Genomic DNA, 23,635 nt, shown 5'->3' on the forward strand with positions numbered 1-23,635 from the left:
GATTTTCATTTTTTTTAATACAGAGTGTTCGCGGATCTTTAGTCTAAAACGTAGATTCAATGCAGCTTGACTCTATCCAATGGTGGTTTAACCGGTCAAATATCCTGCGGATTGCCTTTTTTGTAGCTTTTTTCACCGATATTTCTTGTTTTGGGAAGATACGTTGGTTATCAATAGCTATTTGAGATGAGTCGGACATGTGGAATTGCTAAAAGTAAAAGATCAAAATGAAACAAAAACTAATTTAATAAACAAATGGGGACAAAACCTGATGAGCCACAGCATGTACCGTTTTGCTGGGCCCCACGATGCAAAATTTAACAAAACTCTTTAAATTAGCTAAAGTTTTGATACGAATATTAAGATGTCAGCAACTTTCACATAAAACAGCGACCATTTGCTCAAAGTTTACAGCACGAGCTGACTATGGTCAAATTTCCGCCGACAAATCTTGCCATCTTAGTTTGACTGGCGTAAAAATCCTGAATGGTTAGGTTGGGAAGAAACACCTTTAAAACAATAACTTTTGTTTCCTCAGAAGTCACTCGATGCAAGTCGAAAATCCGTGTGTATTCGTCGAAAGTCGCTGCAGTATTATTTTCTCCATTGTTGATCGGTTGATCTAGAATTCCAATTTGCATGGCAACGCTTAGATTGAGACCATTAAGGCGAATATAAATATATGTGGGGGACAATGTGCATATGCAAATACATGAGACGAGCGTATGAGGCTGCATGCAGCTGTGGCGTAGCTTAGAAAGCAGCTTCCGTCAAGTCCAGCAGTCGGGTCCGCAGTGTTGACGTTTAGCGATATAGCCGCATGCAAAGACTAAATTGAATTTGGGACTAGCCGGTCTTGTTTGGATTCCAGGATGGTTGTTTAGTTTGCCGGAACAAAGAAAACAGCCATGTGTTTATTCTGCTTGAAATAGCAAGCCACTCCCTGGCTGCCGAGCGCCGTGTTGGCCGCCAACGCCACGGCCTCCTGAAGAGATATGTGGCCTATGGTCATAACCTTATACCTACCCCGCTTCGTAGATCTTTAATTCGACACTATAAGTGGCTTCCACTTTGAATCAATAGAAAATGATGCACTATTATCAGTTCTCAGTTATACGGGGTTGTTCAACAGGGCGCCAAAGGTTAATAGTCAATTTTTCGCTGTTTAAGAGCAGGCATTTTTTAATTATTTAAAATCAAAGAATCAGACGAGAAACGCGAATTTGAAAATTGGCATTCTCGGGCTCCAATGCCACCTAATAGGCTACCTTTTAATTTGTTAGAAGTCTGCTCAACCCGCCCAGAATACATGCTTTTAAGCATGTATCGGCGACTGTAAATGCTTTGGGATTGTATTACGGGCGCTTTTATAGTTGGACCACACCGTATGCAGCACATCCTTGTTGTTGGAAGGCAAAATATATTGCCATAGAGTGGCATCGCATTTCAGCGCTTTGCGTCAAATGTTAGCGCTTACTTTAATCTACAATTTGAAACAAATTGAGAGCAAAACTTGATTCTTTATCATATTCAAAACTTTGTATATCAAACTGCTCTAACTACTACAGTGGACATCGCCTAACTCCATCATTACGGAAAGTACAGGTATGTTAACGACTGTATAATTTTTATAATATTCCTTATAATTTCAAACACGTAGATTGTTCCCGATAAATGATCTTCAATACATTAACATTAAAGTTTGACAAATAATTCTAACGAGCTACACGTAGACTCTAACTGGCAATTTCGCCCCTTAAACTCAAACCCATAATATATCTAAAGTTAGATCTGCCCTTTCCCTATATCATTCTGAAAATGCGACGAAGCGAAAAGGAAAACACAAAATACACCTTAAACCCCAAGAATGAATGGCAAAATACAAAAGCAATATCGCGCCGATCCTCGCATCTTATTTGTAATTTTTTTATCGATGAAAATCTCTTGTCATTGGATGATAGCTTTTCTCAAGAAGCGGCTGCGATCATATATTTTCTAAGCATTAAGAGCTGACACACTCTGGTCGGTCATGCAGAAATCTCGCAGCTGCCTCGTATATTGGGGATTCTTTGGAAGGCAAGTAAAACCTCCAATATAGACTCTATATCCTTACAAAAATTTTATTTCGTGATAGAATTTTTAATACGTAAAAAACAAAAGGTATGCTTTATATAGAAAATAAGGCATTATAGGAAGCTTAGTCTTGGTGTTTTTTCCCAACCATATGGTTTTTCAAAAACGACCACCAATCAGAAAAACATCTCAGTCACAATAGACGGCGATTAAAGTGGGTTATTCTTAAAGATTATGACTATGTAACTTGTGGAAGGGGACCTAAAAATATTACCACAACTTCAACCAGACAATATCGAATGGGAAAATCAGATCATTTTCTAATGTATTTTCGCCTCCATACTGACGACTGGAATATCAGAATAGCGGGTGATCAAGCTAAATTTTCAGCTGCTTACGATCCAAGCAGTTTACTGCAGCGGCGAAAAAATTATTGATAGCGGCACTAGACCATATGCCTACTATGTACGGTGGCGATTTTCCGAATTATCACGTACGGAAAATTTTAAAATATAGAAGTTTTGGAGAACCAAATTGGTGAGAGTATCAAGTAGCCAAGATTTTTTTTGCACAACAGTGCTAGATTCCAGGAACTCAACGCAAAACTGCCAGCCACTGATAGTTTGATGTTTAGCGTGTTTGGGATATATCTTGAACCAAGGAAAAATTAATTTTTACTGTCCAACTTTGATTGCACTTAAACAATTTTCCATTTTCAGGAGGACACCGTTTTAGGATAAATTCAATTGCGTAAAATATTTCACATTTACGAAACATGTAATTCTCAAGACTTTTATGTCATACAGGTTTGTTAAAGCGACATTTGTTATTATAGTGACAATTTTGGATACTTTGTTCTTGATATAACTTTTTCATGCGTCGCTTTTTCAAACAGATGCATATGTACAGAGTGATTCAAAATTGGCATCATTCCTCTGGATTTGTTGTCTGGCGGTGTTTCAGGAGTACAGAAAAAATTGTAAAAAAAATAATTCTTATTAAAAACTGAGAAATTTTGCATGAACACTATATTAGAAAGACGGCAATAAAATTTTTCAAAGTGTCTACCTGTAATCTACCTAATTAACATTACGTAAATACCTGTTGCTTCGTTATTATTAAAAACTCCGGAAACCATGAAATTATAGAGAAAGTGACAATAAAACAGACAAGGACAAACGATAAATTCAACAGGAATCGTTGAATGATGGACTTTTTCGGAATGCCAATTATTGTCCACATAAGCTTATCCCTTAGGCCTTAATTATTAATTTGTTTAGAAATTTGAAATAAACGTACATTCATTTGAGTCTTTAACTCCAAACAAGTTAGTGCTTGTGTAATAACCTTATTATCCACTCTTCTCGAGGAGCTTCTTGTATGCGGTTAATTAACTCCTGCTCAATTTGTACCGGTGTTCAGTAAGCGATTGGTTTAATGTGTCCTTGTGCTCTGTTTATCTTACATTCGTGGCACGAATGTAACCCTTCTTCGGTATTTTGCTGCTGGGGAAACTGTCAGTTGTTGTGCAATGCTCTGAGTGCCCCTGGAAGGCTCTACTGCAATTATGTCCAATACTTATCCTCTGTGTCGGGTACCCGAACATGTATTGTCGTCCACTATATTCCTGGAGCCAATCTTCAATTATTCTAGTCCTTTGTGGCGTGAGTTCTTACAGCTTCTGCTATGTTACTGTGGCATTTCCCCAGAGCTAATCGCATATCCGCAAATTCGTGAAATGAGCTTCAAAGTAAGTCACAGCTTGACAAATTATTATTATTATTATTATTGACAAGGGCTGTCCACCTGTTAGTATCTGCTGATGACAAAAACCATCATTGCCGCTTTGACTTTTCGTCAAAAAATTGTAGAAAAGAACTTTTTAATATCAAAAATGTTCGTAATTTGAAGCAAAGATCGTAATTTTTCTTTTTGAATGATTAAGTATTCCAATACGCTACTAATTAAACATGGAACAATTTCAAAATAATGCTTAATAACAAGTTCAATTTTCAACTGTTAATATCTTCTAGAAATTATCGAAAAAAAATGTCAATATTTTTCTCGTACTCTCCAAGTGAGCCCCTATTACATTACAGCCCCTTAAAAGGAATGACGCCAATTTTGATTTACCCTGTATATTAAATTAATTCTAAAGTAATATAACAATTTTAAAACTCAGACAAATCTCTCAAATTTCAATTATTACTGAAATCAAAAACACCCATGAAAAGCAAAACAAAAAACTTCAGGGAAGTAATAGTGCACAAAAAAATGAACAAAGTCAATCAACATAATGTAAACTATTTCACATATTGCATATGGTAAGGCTGATTGTATTCTGATAATGTTATTAATTGCACTTTAAAAAGTACTGAGTATTGCAAATTTCGTTGACCCTCCTCGCACCCAGATACCGCTGAAAGTAACACAGAATGCTGCATATAAAGGAGTTTAGGTCTACCTAGAGCGACATTTCAGAAAGAATACCGAGCATGTAAGGCTGAACAGAAAGTCGCAACCAAAGCATTCTAAATATTTTATTACTATATGGAGGTGTGAATCCTAACAAAAATATTGAGGCAATGTGAATAAAGTTTCTTTCGTATATTTTTAGCGTCTAGTAACATCTCAGACCCAGCCTTTCTTAGCTACTTCAAAATCCCCGGAGATGAGACCTTTAAAATGAAACTTTGGACTACATTCATCAAGAAACAAAATCGATCTATGGAGAACATTTTCCAATTTAAAATCTTCGAAATGAACCTGGGAAAAATATCTGCTAATAAAGGAAGCTAAAACTTTCTGTTTTTCAATTTAAATCGTTGCCGACATTTAGAACTGACGAAGTTCACCGACATCGCATTAAATTATTACGAAAACCTCTTTATAATTTCGACGAGATGCAGCCGAGAGAATTGGCCAAAGTTCGGAGGTGAGAAGAACGAAAAAAATTAGGGCTGCGCGACACCTGGCGTTTGTTAAAAATCCTTGATTAAAATATGCGACTGGAAACAACGAATGTTGCAAAATTAGCTCGGTTTCTAATTATACAGCAGCAGAACAAATATCTTAATTTTAACAAGGGAACAAACTTTCAAGAAAAGTTTATGAAATACATCTATCAACTTGAAAGGTCATTTTGCCGTGGATGGGGTTTGAAGTATGCGGCTAGAAGTTATTTGAAAAACTCTATAGCCAATTAATGGTACCCAACCGCCTTTCTATAATATGCGATTTTCATGTTACATTTTAATAAATGGGTAATAAATTTGGATACAAAGTAGACAAATTTGCTTTGTAACATTGTCAGTTTAATAATAAGATTTAGGCATGGAAACAAAAAGAAAATCCATAAAACTCTTACGAAACAACATATGGTGTAAATGGCATAAAGGGGCCGAAATGCGTCAGATGAATATCGATCATGTACTATAAAAAAGTGTACGGTGAAAGATATATTGACTGGGAGGACAGGCCTTTAAGAACAGGCTTTGAAATCGGCTGGCCAAGCAATAAATAGTTTATTAACAAACGCAAGTTTTGCAATTTATATTCCGAATCTTTTTACACGACATGACAGTGCCACGATCAGAGACGATAATAAAAATATATAATTGAAGAACGAAGTGCCTGGAACACGGTTCTATATTCAGCTCAGTCCGCTCTAATCAGACGTTGTCTAAAATAGAGCTATCCCACCCTTTCAGTCGCCCGCGTACACCACTCCAAACCACCCCTCGCGTCCCTTTAAACTCCCCCCTTTCCCGTCTCTCGCGTGCTAATGCACTGGATTTTTCATCTTAATTGAAAGCGTTTTGGCCAGATGTCTCCAAATATAAAACGAACAGACGAGCAACGGGAGGGGGTGCAGCTCTTTTGATTTGTAGTGTTTTATTTGCGCAATGGCCAGGATAAGATTTAAGGAAAACAACTTACCTGTTCTACGTCATCTTGATGCACACTGTCATTTGGCGACGTAGCAGCAGACGGCCTCTGTGATGTTGATAAGTTGATAGCACCATCTCCGTCTATCATGTCCTGATCCATGATTCCATCATCCTGCAAGAAAAAATGAGCTTATAGAGAGAGCGATGTTACTATCCTAGTTACTACAACATCAATTCAATCAACAGTTTCAGTAGTTCATCAAAGTCTTTCAAGGTTAGCTAGGTTATCTATCGATGTGAAAACGATATCCTTCTCTAAGAAAATAGCAAAAACATCAATAGTTCACATTCAATAGATAAGGTTTGCAATTAATACAAATACTGGGACAAAATACCAACTAACTGTAGCGTTTGAATTTTAATTCGTTTAACGTTGTTCAATTATGCTGAATAGATAATTTAATGAATATGAGTGGAAAGGGCAACAAATGTACTTTCAAATATAATACATATCTACATTTGTATTGAAGTTACACATGACCAAAAAGCAAGCAAAAAATAATAGCAAGTTGCTTGCGGTATAACTCCTTTAGATCTGTAGATTTACCAGGGCAATGTCTCGCGATAATCGAGCTAGTATTTGAAGAAATTGCATGATATAATCTCTTTAAGACAAAATTGGACATTGCGCTAAGAGAATTTTTTGATAGAGGAGCTCAAAGCTAGTCGCAACATGGAGAATAAATTGCGTACGTTGTGGTAACTATACACATTTAGTGAGTGGGCAATGACTAACAAGTGACATGTATTTAGATTATTTCTTGTCGTATGTATATTTAACACTGGAATACATGTAGACATTTACTTATTACAATAGCAAATAACACTGATCAACAGCTTCTGGTCCAAAAGCTATTGCTTCTGGGACACAATTCTCCTTCAAGCCGGAAAGAAATATAATTCTTGTTAGTATTTCTTGTTAGTTAATAAAGCGCACCGTTTCTTCGTGATGTCCTTATACGGGGTGTCTCATAAATAATTGTAAAACATTTAACGACGGATTTATGGTTTCAAAATAATACCATTTAGCACAACTTATTTTAGAAGAATAGTCAGCGCAAACATAAAAAAATGGAGAGCCAAATTATCATTTTTCGGTTAATCTTTTTTAAATAACTTACGATCAACTGGGAGTTTTATACTAAAATCATTCAGGGGTTTTTGATAGTGACCATTTGATATCAGCTCCGTTTCAAGGTAGCTCTCGCCAAATTATTCGCTTTAAATTCGCCCTAACGTTTTGATGACTCTGCCAAGGGACAACTGATACCCCGGATACCCGAATATCTGTTATCCGAAGTTTTCTAAACAAAGAATCTATATACTTAGGTGATTTCTGTTTGATCAACAATTTTCTGCATATTTACAATTAAAGTATTTGGTGAGATGCAGCGTTCGACGAAAGTTGCTCAAAATCACGTCCATTAACTTCGATACATTTAATCACACGTTTGTTAAACAATATTTTAATTTTTGTTAAGAATTTGTCTCGATAGTTTCTTCATACGCTACTCAGGGTGAGTTTTTTTTTAAGTGTTACAAGGCTGTATCTCAGAGACAATTTGCAATATATTTATAAAAATTTTGAAAAGTAATAGATACGTAGGGGGGCATGTTTTAGCATATTTTTTATTATTCTACTCAAGCGCTCTCTTTGAGAGGTAAAGGCAACTTTGAAATTTTAAATGAAATGTTTTTTTTATTCTCAAATTTGATTCTACATGAAAAACCACATATGGGAACAAATTTTTGCATCGTCTGCTCATCTGGTTACGGAATTATACATAATTTAAGTTTTATTGATATAGAAATATGAAATTGTCTCATGTACATGGCAACGCGTAAACTGCGAGCGTTAATTGAGAAGTTTGACTTTATAACGCTCTTTTTCTCAAGTTATTGTAATTAGACAAGGAAGATAATTTTAATATAGAAGTTGGCAGGTTGTTAGTTTTGGGAGAGTGCAGAAAGAATTACAAAGAAGCTACGCTATTGTGAGCGCCAAGATTACCTAACAATCCAAAATCCCACATGGCGTTTAAAAGGTTTTAAACCAGAGGTTGCACTACTGGTAGTTTAAAGCAAAAAACGCGAAGACGGATATGTGCAGCAACACACGAAAATTTGGCATTAGAAGTTTAGGAGAGGTCGTTCGTGGCCCGCAAGTGGGGACTAGACGTCTTGCTAGAGATGTTGGACTAGGCCAAAAATCGGTCATAACCATATAAATAAATCAAAAAAAAATAAATAATTGATCCTAGGGATAGCATATAAGTATACCTTTTTTGTTTAAAACATATTATAAAACAGATATTCGAGCGGCATTTGTCACTTCGGATTACCTATCAAAAATAAGTTCTGGCGATTGAAACTCAACACATTTACTGTACGTGACGCCCTGTATGAGATCGCTTATCAGTGAGTTACTAATTTGTCACCCTTGAAAACCCCTGAATACCTAATTCTTGTAAAAAAGACGGTCATACGTTATTTGAACAAAGGCCATAGAAAGAACTGTAGTTCTATTTCCGTATATATATGAATCTTACGGTAAATCAAATTTGAAGTAATGTCGAAAAAACGAGAGGTTTTGGTAAGAGAAATAGCAAAAGCGTGTAGATAGACAAACATGAGAATTGACTCAAGAAACTAGAAGTCGAGATCTGATGTGAGAATACAAGTTATTCGATTCAATTTCCTTAACAATAAACCAACAAAACTAAATTGATGGCAAAAGCAGCTGAAACTAAGAGAAAGAAGGGAGGTTTTTTTTATCTTATACTCACAGCGTGAAATTATTACAATCAAGTCAATGATACCGAACAAAGTAAGATAAAATTTGAATGGAAAGGTAAAAAGTTTTACAATTCTTCCAGCATTACAGAGCAGGTTCAAATACTCACTTTATTATACTAATACCAGGGCCTCTTCAATCTGGAGAAGGCAATGTTGGAAACAGGAGTGAACAACTATTGGAAAAACTTCGCGAAAACTAATACTGTATAGATTCACGCAATACAAAAATTTCGCCTGAAACTAGTCGAAAATTATATTAAAATAATAAATATTACGATATGCGACCTCTGATATGCAAAGGGCCACCAGCATTAGGGAAGTACTCTAGAATGGTCATCAAAAAAAAATAAAGTTAGTAACTCAAGAAGTACTTGAAAAATAGAAATAAACAGACTAGACCAGCGAATAAATCGAAAAATAAATTACGTTCTCTATTGATGTTGATTTTTCAATCTGTATGTCTTAAGTGACTCCTGATGAATATATGCATTTCAGAAACGGTTGTGTTTATTATAAATGCAATATCATAATCAATTTTAATGCATTCTAACTACAGCTTACATTAATACGGACTGTTCTTCTATAAGTATGAAATATCAGTGAAATTACTTCAGAAAGAACCAAATGCAATTAAACCTTGCAAAGTTAAACGAGTTGAAAACCGGCAATGTTTACCAAATTATGAAAATAATAAATATGCGCTTATTGATGCTAAGGCGTGGGTTTCATCTAAAACAAATCAAAAGAATCATACATTGGCTTGCAACCCTTAAGGAAGCCCTTTAAATCTTTCTATAATGAAACATCAGTTTAGTATAATTTAAGGGAAACAGGGGAGCTTTATCGCTACGACTATCAAGGGTTGCATTTTTAGAAGTGACGCTCCATAAAATAATTATTTTGCCCTAACTTGGACCCATCGGAACAACACTACCGAGAAAATATAATAACCACTTTTTTATTTCCACCAAATAAGAGTATTTTGAATATATCGTTTATTTATGTTTTCGTATTTTAGGGGAACTTTAGGAGGAAATATTCGCTTATATAAGAGTTATTGAGATGGATGAATCCTAGTTCAATTATCTACTTTTCAAACCAGTATATTCGCGCCCAAACAGTCTTCTATAATTTGGAATTAACAGAAAAGCTGACGGACCCAATTCTACGTCAATGAGATTACTTACACATACTATCGAGTAATATTAAACTTTTAGATTTCGATTGTCAGTTTCAGTCCTAAATAAAGAAAACGGTCAACCCCTGTTTGCAATTATTTGCTTACTTCACTGAAAATGTCAATCAGCTTCGTTTGCGTTGTCTCTAGTCAATCGAATAAATTGAAAGTTCAGCATCAGCTCTCAAGGCATCGAAACATATTTTTGAGACCTAATTTTCATTAATTAGTAGCTATAAAATCTGTATAGCCTTAAATAAGTAATTATTGTTTAAGTATTTAGTAATCAAATTTCAAGACCGAATGCAGGGTTTAACTGATAGGGTGCCAAAAAAAGCCATTTTTCACATGAGCCACAATGGAAGTCGTTTACGACAGTTGATTACTGACTTTCTATTTTCAGGTCCATTCATACAGACGTCAAATAAAGTGGGAAAACGGCCATCGAAACTGGCCGCTAGCAACTTCTTATTTACAATTTCAAATGGGTAAAAAGGACAGAGCAGAGCAGTATTTAATTCAATTTTTACTCGACTCCGTACCAAACAGCTTCTAATATCGTTTATCGACGTATAATATCGTGAATTCGCCTAATGAACATTCGCAAAACATATCTCTTTTGAGCCATTTCATCTAATTATTTGCAAATGTTAGTTAAAAAAATGCATTTAACGAAGCTGCGCTCTCCAACGTAAATTTAAGAATACAAATACTTAGGTATAATAACTTTAAACTGTTACATTATGATCGAACTAAATCTGTTCAATGAAGAGTTGTTCGAAAAGCCGGGGATTTCTCAGCTTTCGCAAACTCATTCTGTAAAAGAACCATATTATTGAATTAAGTAGAAGCTAAATCCGATACTGTATCAACTAGTAGTGGACACATACAATTGGAAGTTGTCAAGGGGGTATGTGGGGAGCTCATAGGGAGTGAAACACTCGAAAAGCGAGAAGAATTGAGGCCGAATGTATCTAACGACCCGCGCAAGGCGTTGGGGTCCCCAAAATGTGCCGAAACATAAAAAAGTGCTTTTATTTTCTTATATTCTTATTATTTATGATAATACGTTTCGGGGTTTCTTGAGCAAAAACTCCTGCAATTTATATTATACACGATCGGTAGACGAACGATCTTTTTCCCACTTTACTGAGCGCGCTTGTTCTTGTCTACGTACACTAAAATCAATAAATTTTTACATTCAATGCTACCCCTATCAAACAGAGCAAATGATAAAATTTCATGGATCTCAATTATACGTGCAAAATGCATTGAAAATATAATTTATTTGAAAATCTAAAGATTTTCAAGGAAAGAACAATAATAGATGTAAACAAACACTAGAGATTATTAGATATTACCCCACAAAAGGCATGGCAAAGTCACGAAAGAAACCCCGTAATTGCAAATAGCAGTGCAACCCCATTGACGACTCTCCATGAATGTAAATGGTGTGATCTCGGGATCTTTTCATTGCTCTTTTTTCTTTAATTTATGTTTTTATACTTTTTATTTGTTCGAGGATCGCAGGACGACCGAGATCTCAAACCCCTCTGCCCGACCCATTCGATTTGATCCCCACTTCTTTCAATAGGACTGTGCCACAAATCAGCAATACTTCATTTACAGGCGCACTTGGCTTTCTAATTTATTTCATCCTATTAAAATTCAGCTCATTTCCTTCAGTTGCAACTACTGAATATATAAAATTAGTTGCTTCTTCGTTTGAATTCGTTATTTTTTCGTTTTCTTTTATAGAACCTTCAAATGTCTGGAATATACAATTTTAAAATTGGAGCACTTTGAATCTAACGAATAATTTATTTAGTAGCGGGTTAACCACATAAACGAATTATAGAAGAAAACAATGTTAACAAGCTTCCAAAGTTTTGTGGTCGATTTATTGTTTTCAAAAACAAGTGTTAACTTCAGCTTTCTTTTATTTGGAGGCATTTATTTTATAACCACATTAATGCTAGCAATATTAAACATCATTTTATAATTCATTAGTGAGTCAGCTTTGGAAAAATTATAATTGAGTCGAATTTCCACACAAAGTTTCTTCCGCTTAATTGGGACAATACTTTCCTTTTAAGTTGTATATTTTGCAGTATTATCATGAAACAGTTTATAAAGGGTGTCCCACCGGGAACCACCGCGATCTATATTTAGCAAAATTTCATTACAAGTTTGAAAAATTGACAGTTCAGATTATACCGAACGGAACACCCTGTATTTTATAACATTTTAAATTTTACTCGAAATTTTAAACACGTTTTGCGTATAATGAAATATTATAATAAGTCTAAGCGTGTTTGATATATTTTATGCAAAAAGTTACAGTTGCACGCGCTAGAGTGATTGTTATTTTTTTCGATGAGAAAATATGTGTTATTCAGTTTGAGTTGCATCTCTTATTGAGAATAATTTACTTTAACGGAATTTTGTTAACATTTTGATGACTATTGACACACAGTGTTAAAAAAACAAATTTCAAAGTAATATTGAGAAAGCTGCCCAAAGTTTTTTTTCAAATGACAAAGTGCAATTTTATACATTTACTATTAAAAATAAAGGTAAATTCGTTGTTGAGTTTTGGAACTGTTGTCAATTTAGTGTATCAATAGTTATCAAAATTTAATTATATACTTTGCCAAACGAAAACAATCTGGTCATGTTCTGTGGCGCTACAAACTATGACATAAATCTTGGTACAAGAAAAAATAAAAGAACGTGTTAACATATTGTATACATGCAAAGAAAAGCGAAAATGTGCAAAATAAGTATATTAAATACTAAACTTGACATACTAAACGTGAGATAAAAACATGAGAAATTCTGGAGCAGAATTGCGCAAAATGGATTGTACAAATTATGTTAATCAAACCGTAAGAAAATGTGCAAAATAAGTAGGTATCTTAAAAATTAAGTTTGAGATTTGCGCGATCTTTGAAAAGATCACTAGAAAAACAAGATAAAACATTAGAAACTATGGAGCAGAATTGCTCAAAATTGATTACACGACTTCTGTAAATTAAATCATATGTTGCATTGCAACAGAAGAACCCTCTAAACAGAAATGTCTGTTGTCCCTCAATCAGAATCCTCGCAATGAAACTCACAAAAACTATGTCGATTTTAGTTTGAGTTGATTAATGAATTTTCTTTACCAACCTGCTATTTTATATTCAGAGCCAATTAATATCTATCTTACTTAATACTTCAACCGTTTAATCTACTAAGAAACTCTTCCGATATCTTACATTCACGATAGAGATCTAATTTAAAACGCTACAAGACATATTTTCAACAAAACCCCCAGGATTTCGGAGTAGATTCAAAATCAACTTTATCGCAGTCGTAACAATTGGGTTTTTATCAGTCGATAGGCTAAGCTTTTGCACAGCTTAAATCTTCTCAGCGGTGGCAAACGGGGAGTCAAAAAGGGAGGAAAGAACAGGAATAAGGAAAATTTCAGAAACAAATTGCTGATGTTCACGTCGACTCGTTAAGGGTAATTAGTGAAAACTGATTAGAAAAATGTAACATTGAAAATGGAATGTTTACAACACGGTTTTCTGATTCTACAGCAGGAGAACTTCATTTTTATTTTATTTATCTTTAACTCTTTTACTAACTTTATACATGTGGATGACCAAATTCACACATAATCATCATCTGACCAATTTGGCCCGCATGTTTGAAGCTTTTAGCCAATTTCAAGCCACAAGATTCATCACCTCATATGTTATGCCAGCAATTCAAAACATTTTGCAAAGATCCAATAATTTAATTACTGTTTCCAGCTTAAACTGGAAAGCTAAAAATCCGTAGGGAAAACGAGGTTAAAGGAATATCTGTACCGCTTGACTGTATTACAGAGTGGCTTGTTCAAAAGCAGTGGCAAGCGAAAAGATAACTGGAGGACGTATTATCCAGATTATCCCTTAAACGGTATAAATGACCATGAGGGACCAGCTTTGTGTGTGTCTGCGTCTTATCGGCTTCCTGTAAATGTTTAGTGCACGATGAGGGCTCCATGGTCATTTTTAATGTTCTTTTGATTTACACAGGCGATATTCTTGAACGCTACGAATGACTTTCGGCCTAAATCCATAAAAAAATATGGAAATTAACTCGACAAAGAAGCATTAATTGCCAAACTCTAGCCAGCAATATATTTCGAGGCTGAAAAGGTTACTCAAAAAGGAGATGCAAATTTCGCGACGTAAAATTCAATTTTAAATCATAAAATCTTTCTGGGTTTGTCCCAGAAGGTAAAAGCGTAATGCGGTAGCAACGTTCCTCATACAATAATCATTTAATTAACCTATACACGGCGTCTTGGCGTTTCATTTTTGCCGCTAAACAAAACAGGCATAATATCGGAGGCAAGCGATCCAAGGCAGCCATCTATAATTCATAACAAACAAATGAATGGGCCCAGACCTCCTTAGATCGTTTCATGTAGCCTGAGGCGTCGTCCTGACTCCTTAACTCCATCCGTTACTTTGAGCTTATTAGAGCTTTACCCTTTAGTAAATCAATAGTGGAGATTTCACACTATCACTGCAAGGGGGACTTTAACATAAACGAACTATACATTGCATATTTAGCTGTAATTGGTACATTGTAGGGTAAGCGGTCTCCTAGAGAGTGTACAAGCAATAAGGCATCGAACCGCTTGGAATCAACAATGGAGAAATGCAGGTCTAGCTTGGAGGGTAAACACAAGAACCAATCAAGCACACAACGGAATTGATAATTAAAGATGTGAATACAAAAAGGCTCGACGCTTGCTAAAAATACGTTGCAGCCAATTAAATCTACTGGTAAAGATATTGAAATGTGAGAAAATAAGTTAGTTTCGTTCAGTACAGCCTGGTGTCAGTTTGTTTCCAGCCAACTAATAATATCGACTTTTTCAAAGAGTTCAAGTATCTGGAGAAAAATCTGATCCGCGTATTCCAGACACATTATTGTATAATATTTATTAGTGATAATTTCTTTATAGAAAGCATATTTTGGATTGAGTACTTCGACAGAAGGAAAACCATGAGTAAGGAGTCTTACTCTCCTTATGCGGCTTTGTCTCTATTTCACACAATTAATTAGCCAAAACACGTTTTCAACTCCTCTCCCTCCTTCTTCCTACAAAGCTGTGGTGTTTGTATTATTTCGTATTATTTAAGCTCTTTTACACTTTCTAATCTGAAAACTTCATTGGGGTTTAAGAAAGATCGCACTTTTTTCATAATTTTTGTAAAGGGGATGCACTTACAACTAAGGCTGCTTATAATGCAGCCAATTTTTCGGAAGATAAAACGAGTCTCCATCACCGTCTCGACTTCAGTTGTTATAAAACAGGTTTGGAGAAGTATGTAAACGTGTATGTTATTTTTTTAAATGCTTGTCAATTGTTAAAATAAAACGCTATCCGGACGCTCGGTGCAAGAAGTCATAGGAGGAGGAACAAATCTAAAAATGTATAACAATGTGGAAAATTCATAAAGTTTACCTTCCTTGTAAAGGTTCTAAATGGATCAACATCAGAAACGATTGTAGTCTACCGTATGCAGCTTATGACAAGCACAGTGATTCTTCAAAAAGACCACAACAGAATAAAAAAGTTGTTAAAGAATGTGAAGCAAAAGTAGTGGCAACGGAATTGGGAAAGCCGTATTAAAGTCAGGTCTCACAAGCAGCGACTAAGATGGACATGAGTTTGATAGAAATAACAGTAGCGCTAAGCATGCAAAACCAACGTTTGAAGAACCTCCATAGCAAGTCATAGTTTGACGAACTTTTATCTGAATAGTATCTGCTTTTTTCACCAAATTTTTCCACTAGAAAACATCCTTTTAACGTCAAGTTAGGTTATAATATTGAAATAACGTTGCAGAAAAATAAATCTGATGATGCATAAAAGGTAAAATGTCAGATTTCGGTTATAAATTGTGCAGTTCTGTGAGAAAACTCGTGTAATGAGAGGACGCATTAGTATCTATATATTTAGTTCGTTGATTTGAAAACTTAATTTAAAAACACCGAGTTCTTCTGAGCTGGTGAGAGTGAAAAACACACAGCTCCATCAATAAAATGACCCGTTTTCATTTTTTCCCATTAGACAAGGAGAACTTACGTAATGTGAATATTCCAAAATGAGTGATTTAATTTTTTGTGGCATCCCAGTTTTCATTGAGTATTAATTTTTTCAGGGCCCCTTCAGGTCAAGAAGAATGTTGCCGGTTTTGAATCACCCTGTATAGCGTTAGGCAAAACATACAAAAGTACCAAAAAATGTCGCGCAACTTTCTGATGACATGAGGCGATACTTTCACTATTTTCTTAACACACTTCACGCATTCGGGCGACTAAACAAGTTTTAAATACTGAGTTTAAAGAACCATCTTGTATAAAAGATAATGAAATTGTGTACGTTTTATCACATATTGTGGGTGTTAGCCAGATTTCAAATATTTTTGAGCTATTTTGAAATTTCATCAAACAAGAGCTGAAGTAGTACTGTGTATCGGTGCATAAACATCGATTTGTTTATATGACATCTGATCATGCACATGTTTTGGAACAATTTGTGAAATTCGAATGTATATCCAGATTTGCTCGAGAAAAGCTTGTTTAGTTAACAGAAAATTGCGAGCACATATTCCAAATTAAATAAAAATTAGTAAAATCTTATCGTAGAAAAAGACCTAACAATTTAAGAAGAAGTTATTCAAAAAGCAAAATAATTAGCTCATATTAGTTTTTTCTGATCGAAAATGCATTAGAACATTATTTCTTATATCTTGGCAATAAAATGAAGTCGTAGTTAAAAATAAAAACTTGACAAATTTTTAGTGTCCGTCGGATACAAGATTCTGTTTCTGCGCTGAATACAGGACAAATATTTACGTGCTTCAATGGTTGAAAATTAAGTGTTGAATGCTATTCTACCCATTCCTAGTAATTGTTCAAGCTAATGAAGACCAAACTTCTCAACAAAAAAAATTCATTACCCTGGAGAAACTAAGCATGTAATATGAAAAACCTTTCAACCTGTATTGGTAAAACAATTATAAGCTTCCTGTATATCGCTAGGCGTTTGTTTGTCATAAATTAAAATGTTGCTGTATCTGTTGAGAATGGAATGCCTTTAATTGTTTGCTTGTTTATTAGTTCTTAACGAGCTTGACAAATCGAAATGATTTACTCATGGGGTGCAAAACAAAACAACCCGAAATTTGATAATGTCACTCACAACGGGGCGCAAAACAACCAATTTAGTCGGTTTCGGTAATTGCTTAATAAATTAGTAAATTTCCGATGTTACGTCAAGGAATTGTGTTCAAACAACAGATACAAAATAAGTGTATTTAAAGGTGAAAAATTAAAAGACAATTTGCAAAACCAAGATGAATTATTGAGATTTGCATTGGGACCGTGAATTTCGTAAGCCCCTAAAGACCCCTGCAGCAGTAATGCTTCATGTAGTGGAAATTACGACTAAACTTTGATTGTTTCTTTTCAGGCCAGACAGACCCCTAGTTTCTTTATTTCTATCTTCTTATATTTGTCATCAAACCGTTTTTGCTGTGTTCTCTTGTTTACTTAGAAAAGCAATTTTCTCAAGAGTGCCTGTTCAGAAACGTATAGTTTTACACCTAACAATAATTGCCTTATTCGTAATTTAATAACGTTTAGACCTACTCCCGAGAGTTGACTTGAATTGCCTGGGAAAAGCTTCAATTCAACTAGTCACTAAGAGATTGATTTATAGAAGAAATAACCAAGTCTAAATTACACAGCACCCATAAGCATGGGCGGGTAACAAGGATAACAATCAGTAGCTGTTGTAGATAATACGAAATTTTTAAATCAATACTCCTAATAATATTGAATGTTTAATCAAAGCATAAAAATGAGGCACGTATATAAGTAGTTTTACCCAGTATATATTCGCACAATAAGAAAGATATTGGATTATATACTCCACGCTTGAGAAAATCTACAAAATTTCAGTGAGTGAGTTAAGGGAGTTGGCAATAACCTCAAACCAGCTGAGGACGGACAAAGCGGAATTACTCCCACAATTTTTAAGCCTCTTTTTACGCCATTGGAAATATATTGCTGCGAATGATAAATGCAACGCTGACCTGTGGAGTGTTTCGCCAATCCTGGAAAACATCCAGAATATTGCTTATATTAAAATTGTCTAAAATCGATGAGATTCGACCAATAAAATACAGTTCTCGTGTACAAAAAAATATTGGAGGGGACAGCAGCTACATGATCCGACATATAAAAGTATGGTTTGGTATCTGAGCAATCTCGATTTCACCGGGGTAGTTTGTGTAAAACAGCGATTGTATCATTTTTAGTTATTTTGTCAATAATGATTATTTTGCTTTGACTGTACTAGTACGAAATTCGAGATCGAGACTTCCAAAATATCTAAGTTCTTTGCTCGCTAAGCATCTGGCGCCTCAAGGTAGCATTTTGAGTACGCTGCTATTTTAATCGGTATCAGTATCTTGTAGATGTTGTGAAAGTACCAAAGATTGAACTACGTGCTGATGACACAAGGATTTATTGAGGGGATAAAGAAGGTCCCACACAGCCATATCAATGCGCGGACAATATAATTTTGTCGATAACAAAAAAACAGTAAAATCTACATAGGAATTAAAATTATTTAAGAACTGCCCTGTAGTATTTAGATTTATGTACAACTGGTTCTATAATAGGAAGTTGAGTGTCCATGACGCAAAGAGTTAGTTTTCTTTATTCAGTAAAACAATGCTTTGCATCCAGTGAGCCCACAGCAGAAAAATTTTAAAGGTTTGCAATATAAATATGATAAAGAAATAAGGGGTTTGCATTTAAAATAAGAAAGTTACATTACAGTTTTCGTAAACCCTGTATGGGTAGAAGGCCAAATGTATTATACATGGTTTCGGCACTATCCGTTATCACCGGAATGAAAATGTCAAGTTTCTACAACAACTGTAAGTTGGAAAACTTAATGCTCGGTCTACGTAACTCACCCTGTTTAGATACATAAAACGCTCCAGTTCGCGCTCCATGCAAAATAGTTGACAAAAATCTGTATTTTTTTCAATTTACTTTTTTCGCAAAATGCATTCAAACTTTTTGCGTTGATGGATTTTTTTAACAAACCCATAGTATACATAGGCTTGAGGCTTGATAACAGCTACACAATATGGTATGTAAAATAAATGTTTGCTGATTTAAAATTCAGATTTGTCTAGAGATGTATTGAATAAACCTAGATATGCAATGATTGTTATGTGGCCTCAAGACAAGGACATATTGAATTAGTTATTAATTGACACATAAGTTGTTTTTTTCTTTCACATATGTGGATCAATAAAATTAGTACAAAACCTCAATTGTTTGTACCTAAAATAGGAATTTTCAAAATAAAGGTTGAATTATTAAACACATGTCGATTGCGAGTTATTGCACGCCCCTGAAAAAACCTCTAAGCCGATGTCTGTAAAATGTAGGTTGACTTTTGGGCTCCATATAAACCGCCTCCAGAGTGCGAAGGGGAAAAGAATGCCTAAATTAGGGGATGATAGTATGATTATGACGTGTTTTCACTGAAAAATAACCGTAGATTTCGAGCTAAAAAATATTGCCCGCATGATTTGAATAACTAAATAGTTTCCGCAATGTTTTTTTATGCTAATTCGATGCTCCTCTAATATACACTTCCGAGATGCTGCCTCATTTTTCTTTACCTATATACACGATACGACACTAAGGATAAAATGCCAATGATGTATTATTTGAATTTATTCAGCTTTTAGCTTTTTGTTCATTTACCTTGATGTTCATACAGTATTTGATGGTTAAAAATTGCCATATTTATTCAGGAGGAAAAATTAAGACGGTCCCCTTAGCATCCTCACATTTTAAGCTTTTTTAGAAATTACCAGACTAATCTGATATTAATTAATCATGAGCGAGTAATTAACCAAAGCGATGCAATGGTAATCCGCATAACAAAATCGCGTAAAAATTATACTGAAAATTAAACTCACTGTGCAATTATTGAAAACCACATAGAACAAACATGCAGACCCATTTTAGGACATTATAAATTATGTCTTTTACCTTACCATTTTTAAAAGCAAATTTGAACAACGGATTACTCTTGTAAAGACCTACACTTTGAGCCTTATGAAAGCAGCAGCAACAGCATCAGTTTTGTTTGTCCAGATAACAATGTTATTTACTATTGTAATGAAAATTATTGCTAATGATTGCCGTTTATTTAGATTACTAATAATTGCATAATTCTAACTTTTGAAAAACTTCGTTGGTAAAATATTAACCAGAAAGAAACCTAGCACCAACGTTCACGAAACAAAGCAATTTATCAGATTAGTGAAACATCAATACTCGTACAGCCACACGTTAAAAAATATCAGCAAAATCTTCACTAAGCAATTCATTTTTTTTAACTTTACAGCAATTTATATTCAACGTGCCTATTTGGCTCTTAAACCCATTCTGATTGTTCTACTCTCGTTAGAAGTAGTGGATAATTACAGACATACTTTTTGGTACAAAAATGAATAGCGGCATGGCCAGGTTTCTTAAGGTAATAATGTACCAAGCTAAACTGTAAAATATGAATTTGCTAGTTCAAACACTACTAAACTTTGAAGACATATTTTCGGAACAACATCGTTTGGAAGAGTTATACCGGTAATCACAAAGGTTAAAAAAACGTAATCAAAAAACAAAAACAGTAACGTCCTTTTCAACTACACTTTTGGAATAATTCGTTTACTACATACCTACAAAGCTTCGATCGTATTGCTGTAAACTCAGCAGTCAGGGGCAATGTTCATCTTCCATATTTTCATATATTCCTTTAAATCCCTATCACTTTTTTCACTACACGAATATGTATTTCGAAGACATCAGTCAGGAGTATTGGCTTTGCAAAGAGATTGTGAAGATCAATTTCACTAATTTAAATATTGAAGAAATGTCGCAAGTTCTCCAATCTCACAAACTCAGTGAATTGTATTTGATGGCAACATTTAAGACTAGGTATTATTTGAAATGGTGGCATAAAACCAAATGAAATTTAAAAATCAAGTTTACCACCCTGCATCTAAAAAAATAATTTTCGGTATATTTTTATATCGAGTTTTTCACTTAACCTACAATATGTATTAGCTACGTACGTTCTAGCATTACAACTGACTCCTTCGGTATATTATACGAAAAAGAAGAAAAAATGTACCTTTCTGAATGAAAACGTTTCAAACTCCTGATAAGAATCAAAAGCATTCGATAGCCAATCATAAGTTGTATCATGTTTTATCTCTAATGTACAATAACTGAGTGCAAAATTTAGATCATCATATATGTTCATGTTGTATCATTTCTCAATTTTGATTTATGTGTTTGAAAGGACACCAATCAGGCAAACATTAGCACCATTTTCTTTGGATGCGCCTCCAATGTGTTCAAAAAGCGTTGCAAACTTGGTTACTGAATACATCTGCTTGTCTGTCGTAGTACCATTCACTTGAAGGTTCCTTCACGTTAGTCAACCTGCCTTGTAAATGCCGCCGGGATACAATAGTTTTACGTCATTTTAATGTGCATACAAATTTGTACTTGGCAACGACGATTGTGTTGTAATTTGAATTTGGCTTTGTATATCGGCCAATAAAGCACTTTATTAAAAAAGGATTTGCTCCCCGAAATGTTGATCTTAAATTGGTAATATACTTGGAACACACTGTTTAACTAAAAATTTAGTCCCGTGCCAATCGAACCGATCCGCAGATGCCAGCAAGCATTGGGAGTTGCGACTTTAGGTTCAAGATCCATTGATTGGCAGTGCTCGATAATTTTTACTGGGGTAGGTCAAAACTGGATGATTTATTATCTTGGCACAGTTTTTAAGAGAAAATCCAGTCATTCCTTCAGTCGAGTTGTGATGTGATTGAATCCTATTCCGTCACGAATTCTTGTTATTTGATTTTATAGTTAGAAGGTCATGACCAAGTATAAATAAATCGGTAATGAGAGCTTTGGAAACTATAAAAGTGCATGAAATCAGGTAAAATATATCCGCATATATCTAAACATTCGAGCCACATTGAACTCACATCAGTAAATAAGCACTTCTATTGAAACAGATCTGAAAATATTTACTGAAGTATCGGGCTCCTAAATATTGCTGTTTAAATAGCTTCCAGGCAAAGCATCGTTACAACTTACTAGAATATAAACCGAATTGGGATAAGTTGTTAATGAAATAAATGGTAAGTGTTGAAGCAGAAAACATGGCGAATGGAAGTTTCATTGTTTGGATGTTTCGTGAAAGAAGAAACATATGGCGGTGCCCGATTTTCGGTTACGTGGCAAAGAAATAAATCAGACAGTTGGTGCATGGCGGTGAAGATCGAACGGAAGCGCGAGGTAGTTTTATTTGTTTCTGGAGCAGGATGGCGCATTGTGCATTGGCTTGACCGTGACCGAGGGCTAGAAATAAGGGCAGGCCCAGGTTTGGAGCGCAAGATCGGCAGCATCTCAAGACTTTTATTATGTTGTTTTGTAGACAAGAAATAGAATAAAATGTGTTGTGTTGTTGCGCGGGCTGGGCTTTCGCGGTCCGGATTCGCGACTGGGCGGCCCGCTTGGAGCCAACCAGGTGGAGACTGCGCGGTCTTCTGACACGCCTCTGCCCTCCAGCAACGGTCAAGAGCTAGATTCTCATCTCAGATGGACCAAACTTCAGGTGCACGTGACCATTTGCTTGCGGCTCAATGCACTCTCATTTGCATAACCATGTCTTCTATGCCTTCTTCGATTTCTCATTCCTGCCCTTTCGTGTACAATACGGTTCAATTAATTGATCAAATTTACACTTCAGGGCGGCAACCGTAGTTGAAACGTAGAAGAACATTACTGACACTCATTTTGGTACTACTACCTACTACTATGCAAAAGTGCAGCACTATAGAGTAATTCTGGGGGAGATGAACCACCTTTTTTGATTCGACTCTATCTTCACAAAAAATAGCTTTATTGACGTTAAAAAAATGTCGTCGCAAACATTTTAACTAACTGCAATCAGAACTGTAACTAAAGACTAAAAACTCGGACACATTTGCTGACAAAAAAATAAACTAAAAACCCTTATGTGGTCCAACTAACCCGAAATCTGTGGGATAGTTGAACCACCAATTTGGGACAGTTGGACCACACAGGGAGAGATGAACCGTAACAAAGGTTAAGGTTTTTTTTAATTTTTTAATTAATAAGTTTTTTGCGACATTCATTGCACATATTTTCAAAGTTTGTACACGACTCATGAAACACCTTCAGCAACTCTTATGCTAAGATCTGAATGACGGCTTAGGAAAAGATGTAGCGAGTCGTATTCTGCCATTTTCGTGATTGCGTTAAAACGATGCTTCAATGTTAACTGTTCAGCAACAGCAAACGTCATATGTCGCATATCATTCCGTGTTGGGGCAAAACCAAATTTTTGCAGCTTTTTTACATGTGCTACTATCGTCGCTTCATTTTCTTCTCCTAAAGTAGATGAAGAACTCAATGAGCCAGTTTTTTAGTTTTC

At 35.1% G+C, this 23,635-nt stretch overlaps 1 protein-coding gene across 6 annotated transcripts in view; it reads right to left on the reverse strand.

The window, feature by feature from the left end:
- Positions 1-23,635, reverse strand: part of LOC109537911 (forkhead box protein P1) — a 164,978-nt gene that overhangs the window by 80,835 nt on the left and 60,508 nt on the right. For all 6 annotated transcript variants that reach the window (XM_019904866.2, XM_019904862.2, XM_019904863.2 and 3 more), the window contains exon 3: positions 6,013-6,135. In XM_019904866.2, coding sequence (XP_019760425.1) covers positions 6,013-6,123 — 111 coding nt within the window. In that variant the 5' untranslated portion in view covers positions 6,124-6,135. The remainder of the gene's footprint in view (positions 1-6,012; positions 6,136-23,635) is intronic.

Source organism: Dendroctonus ponderosae, unplaced genomic scaffold, assembly GCF_020466585.1.
Source record: "Dendroctonus ponderosae isolate FM_Combo_2020 unplaced genomic scaffold, Dpon_F_20191213v2 Dpon_F_20191213_1, whole genome shotgun sequence".
Classification (NCBI taxonomy): Eukaryota; Metazoa; Arthropoda; class Insecta; order Coleoptera; family Curculionidae; genus Dendroctonus; species Dendroctonus ponderosae.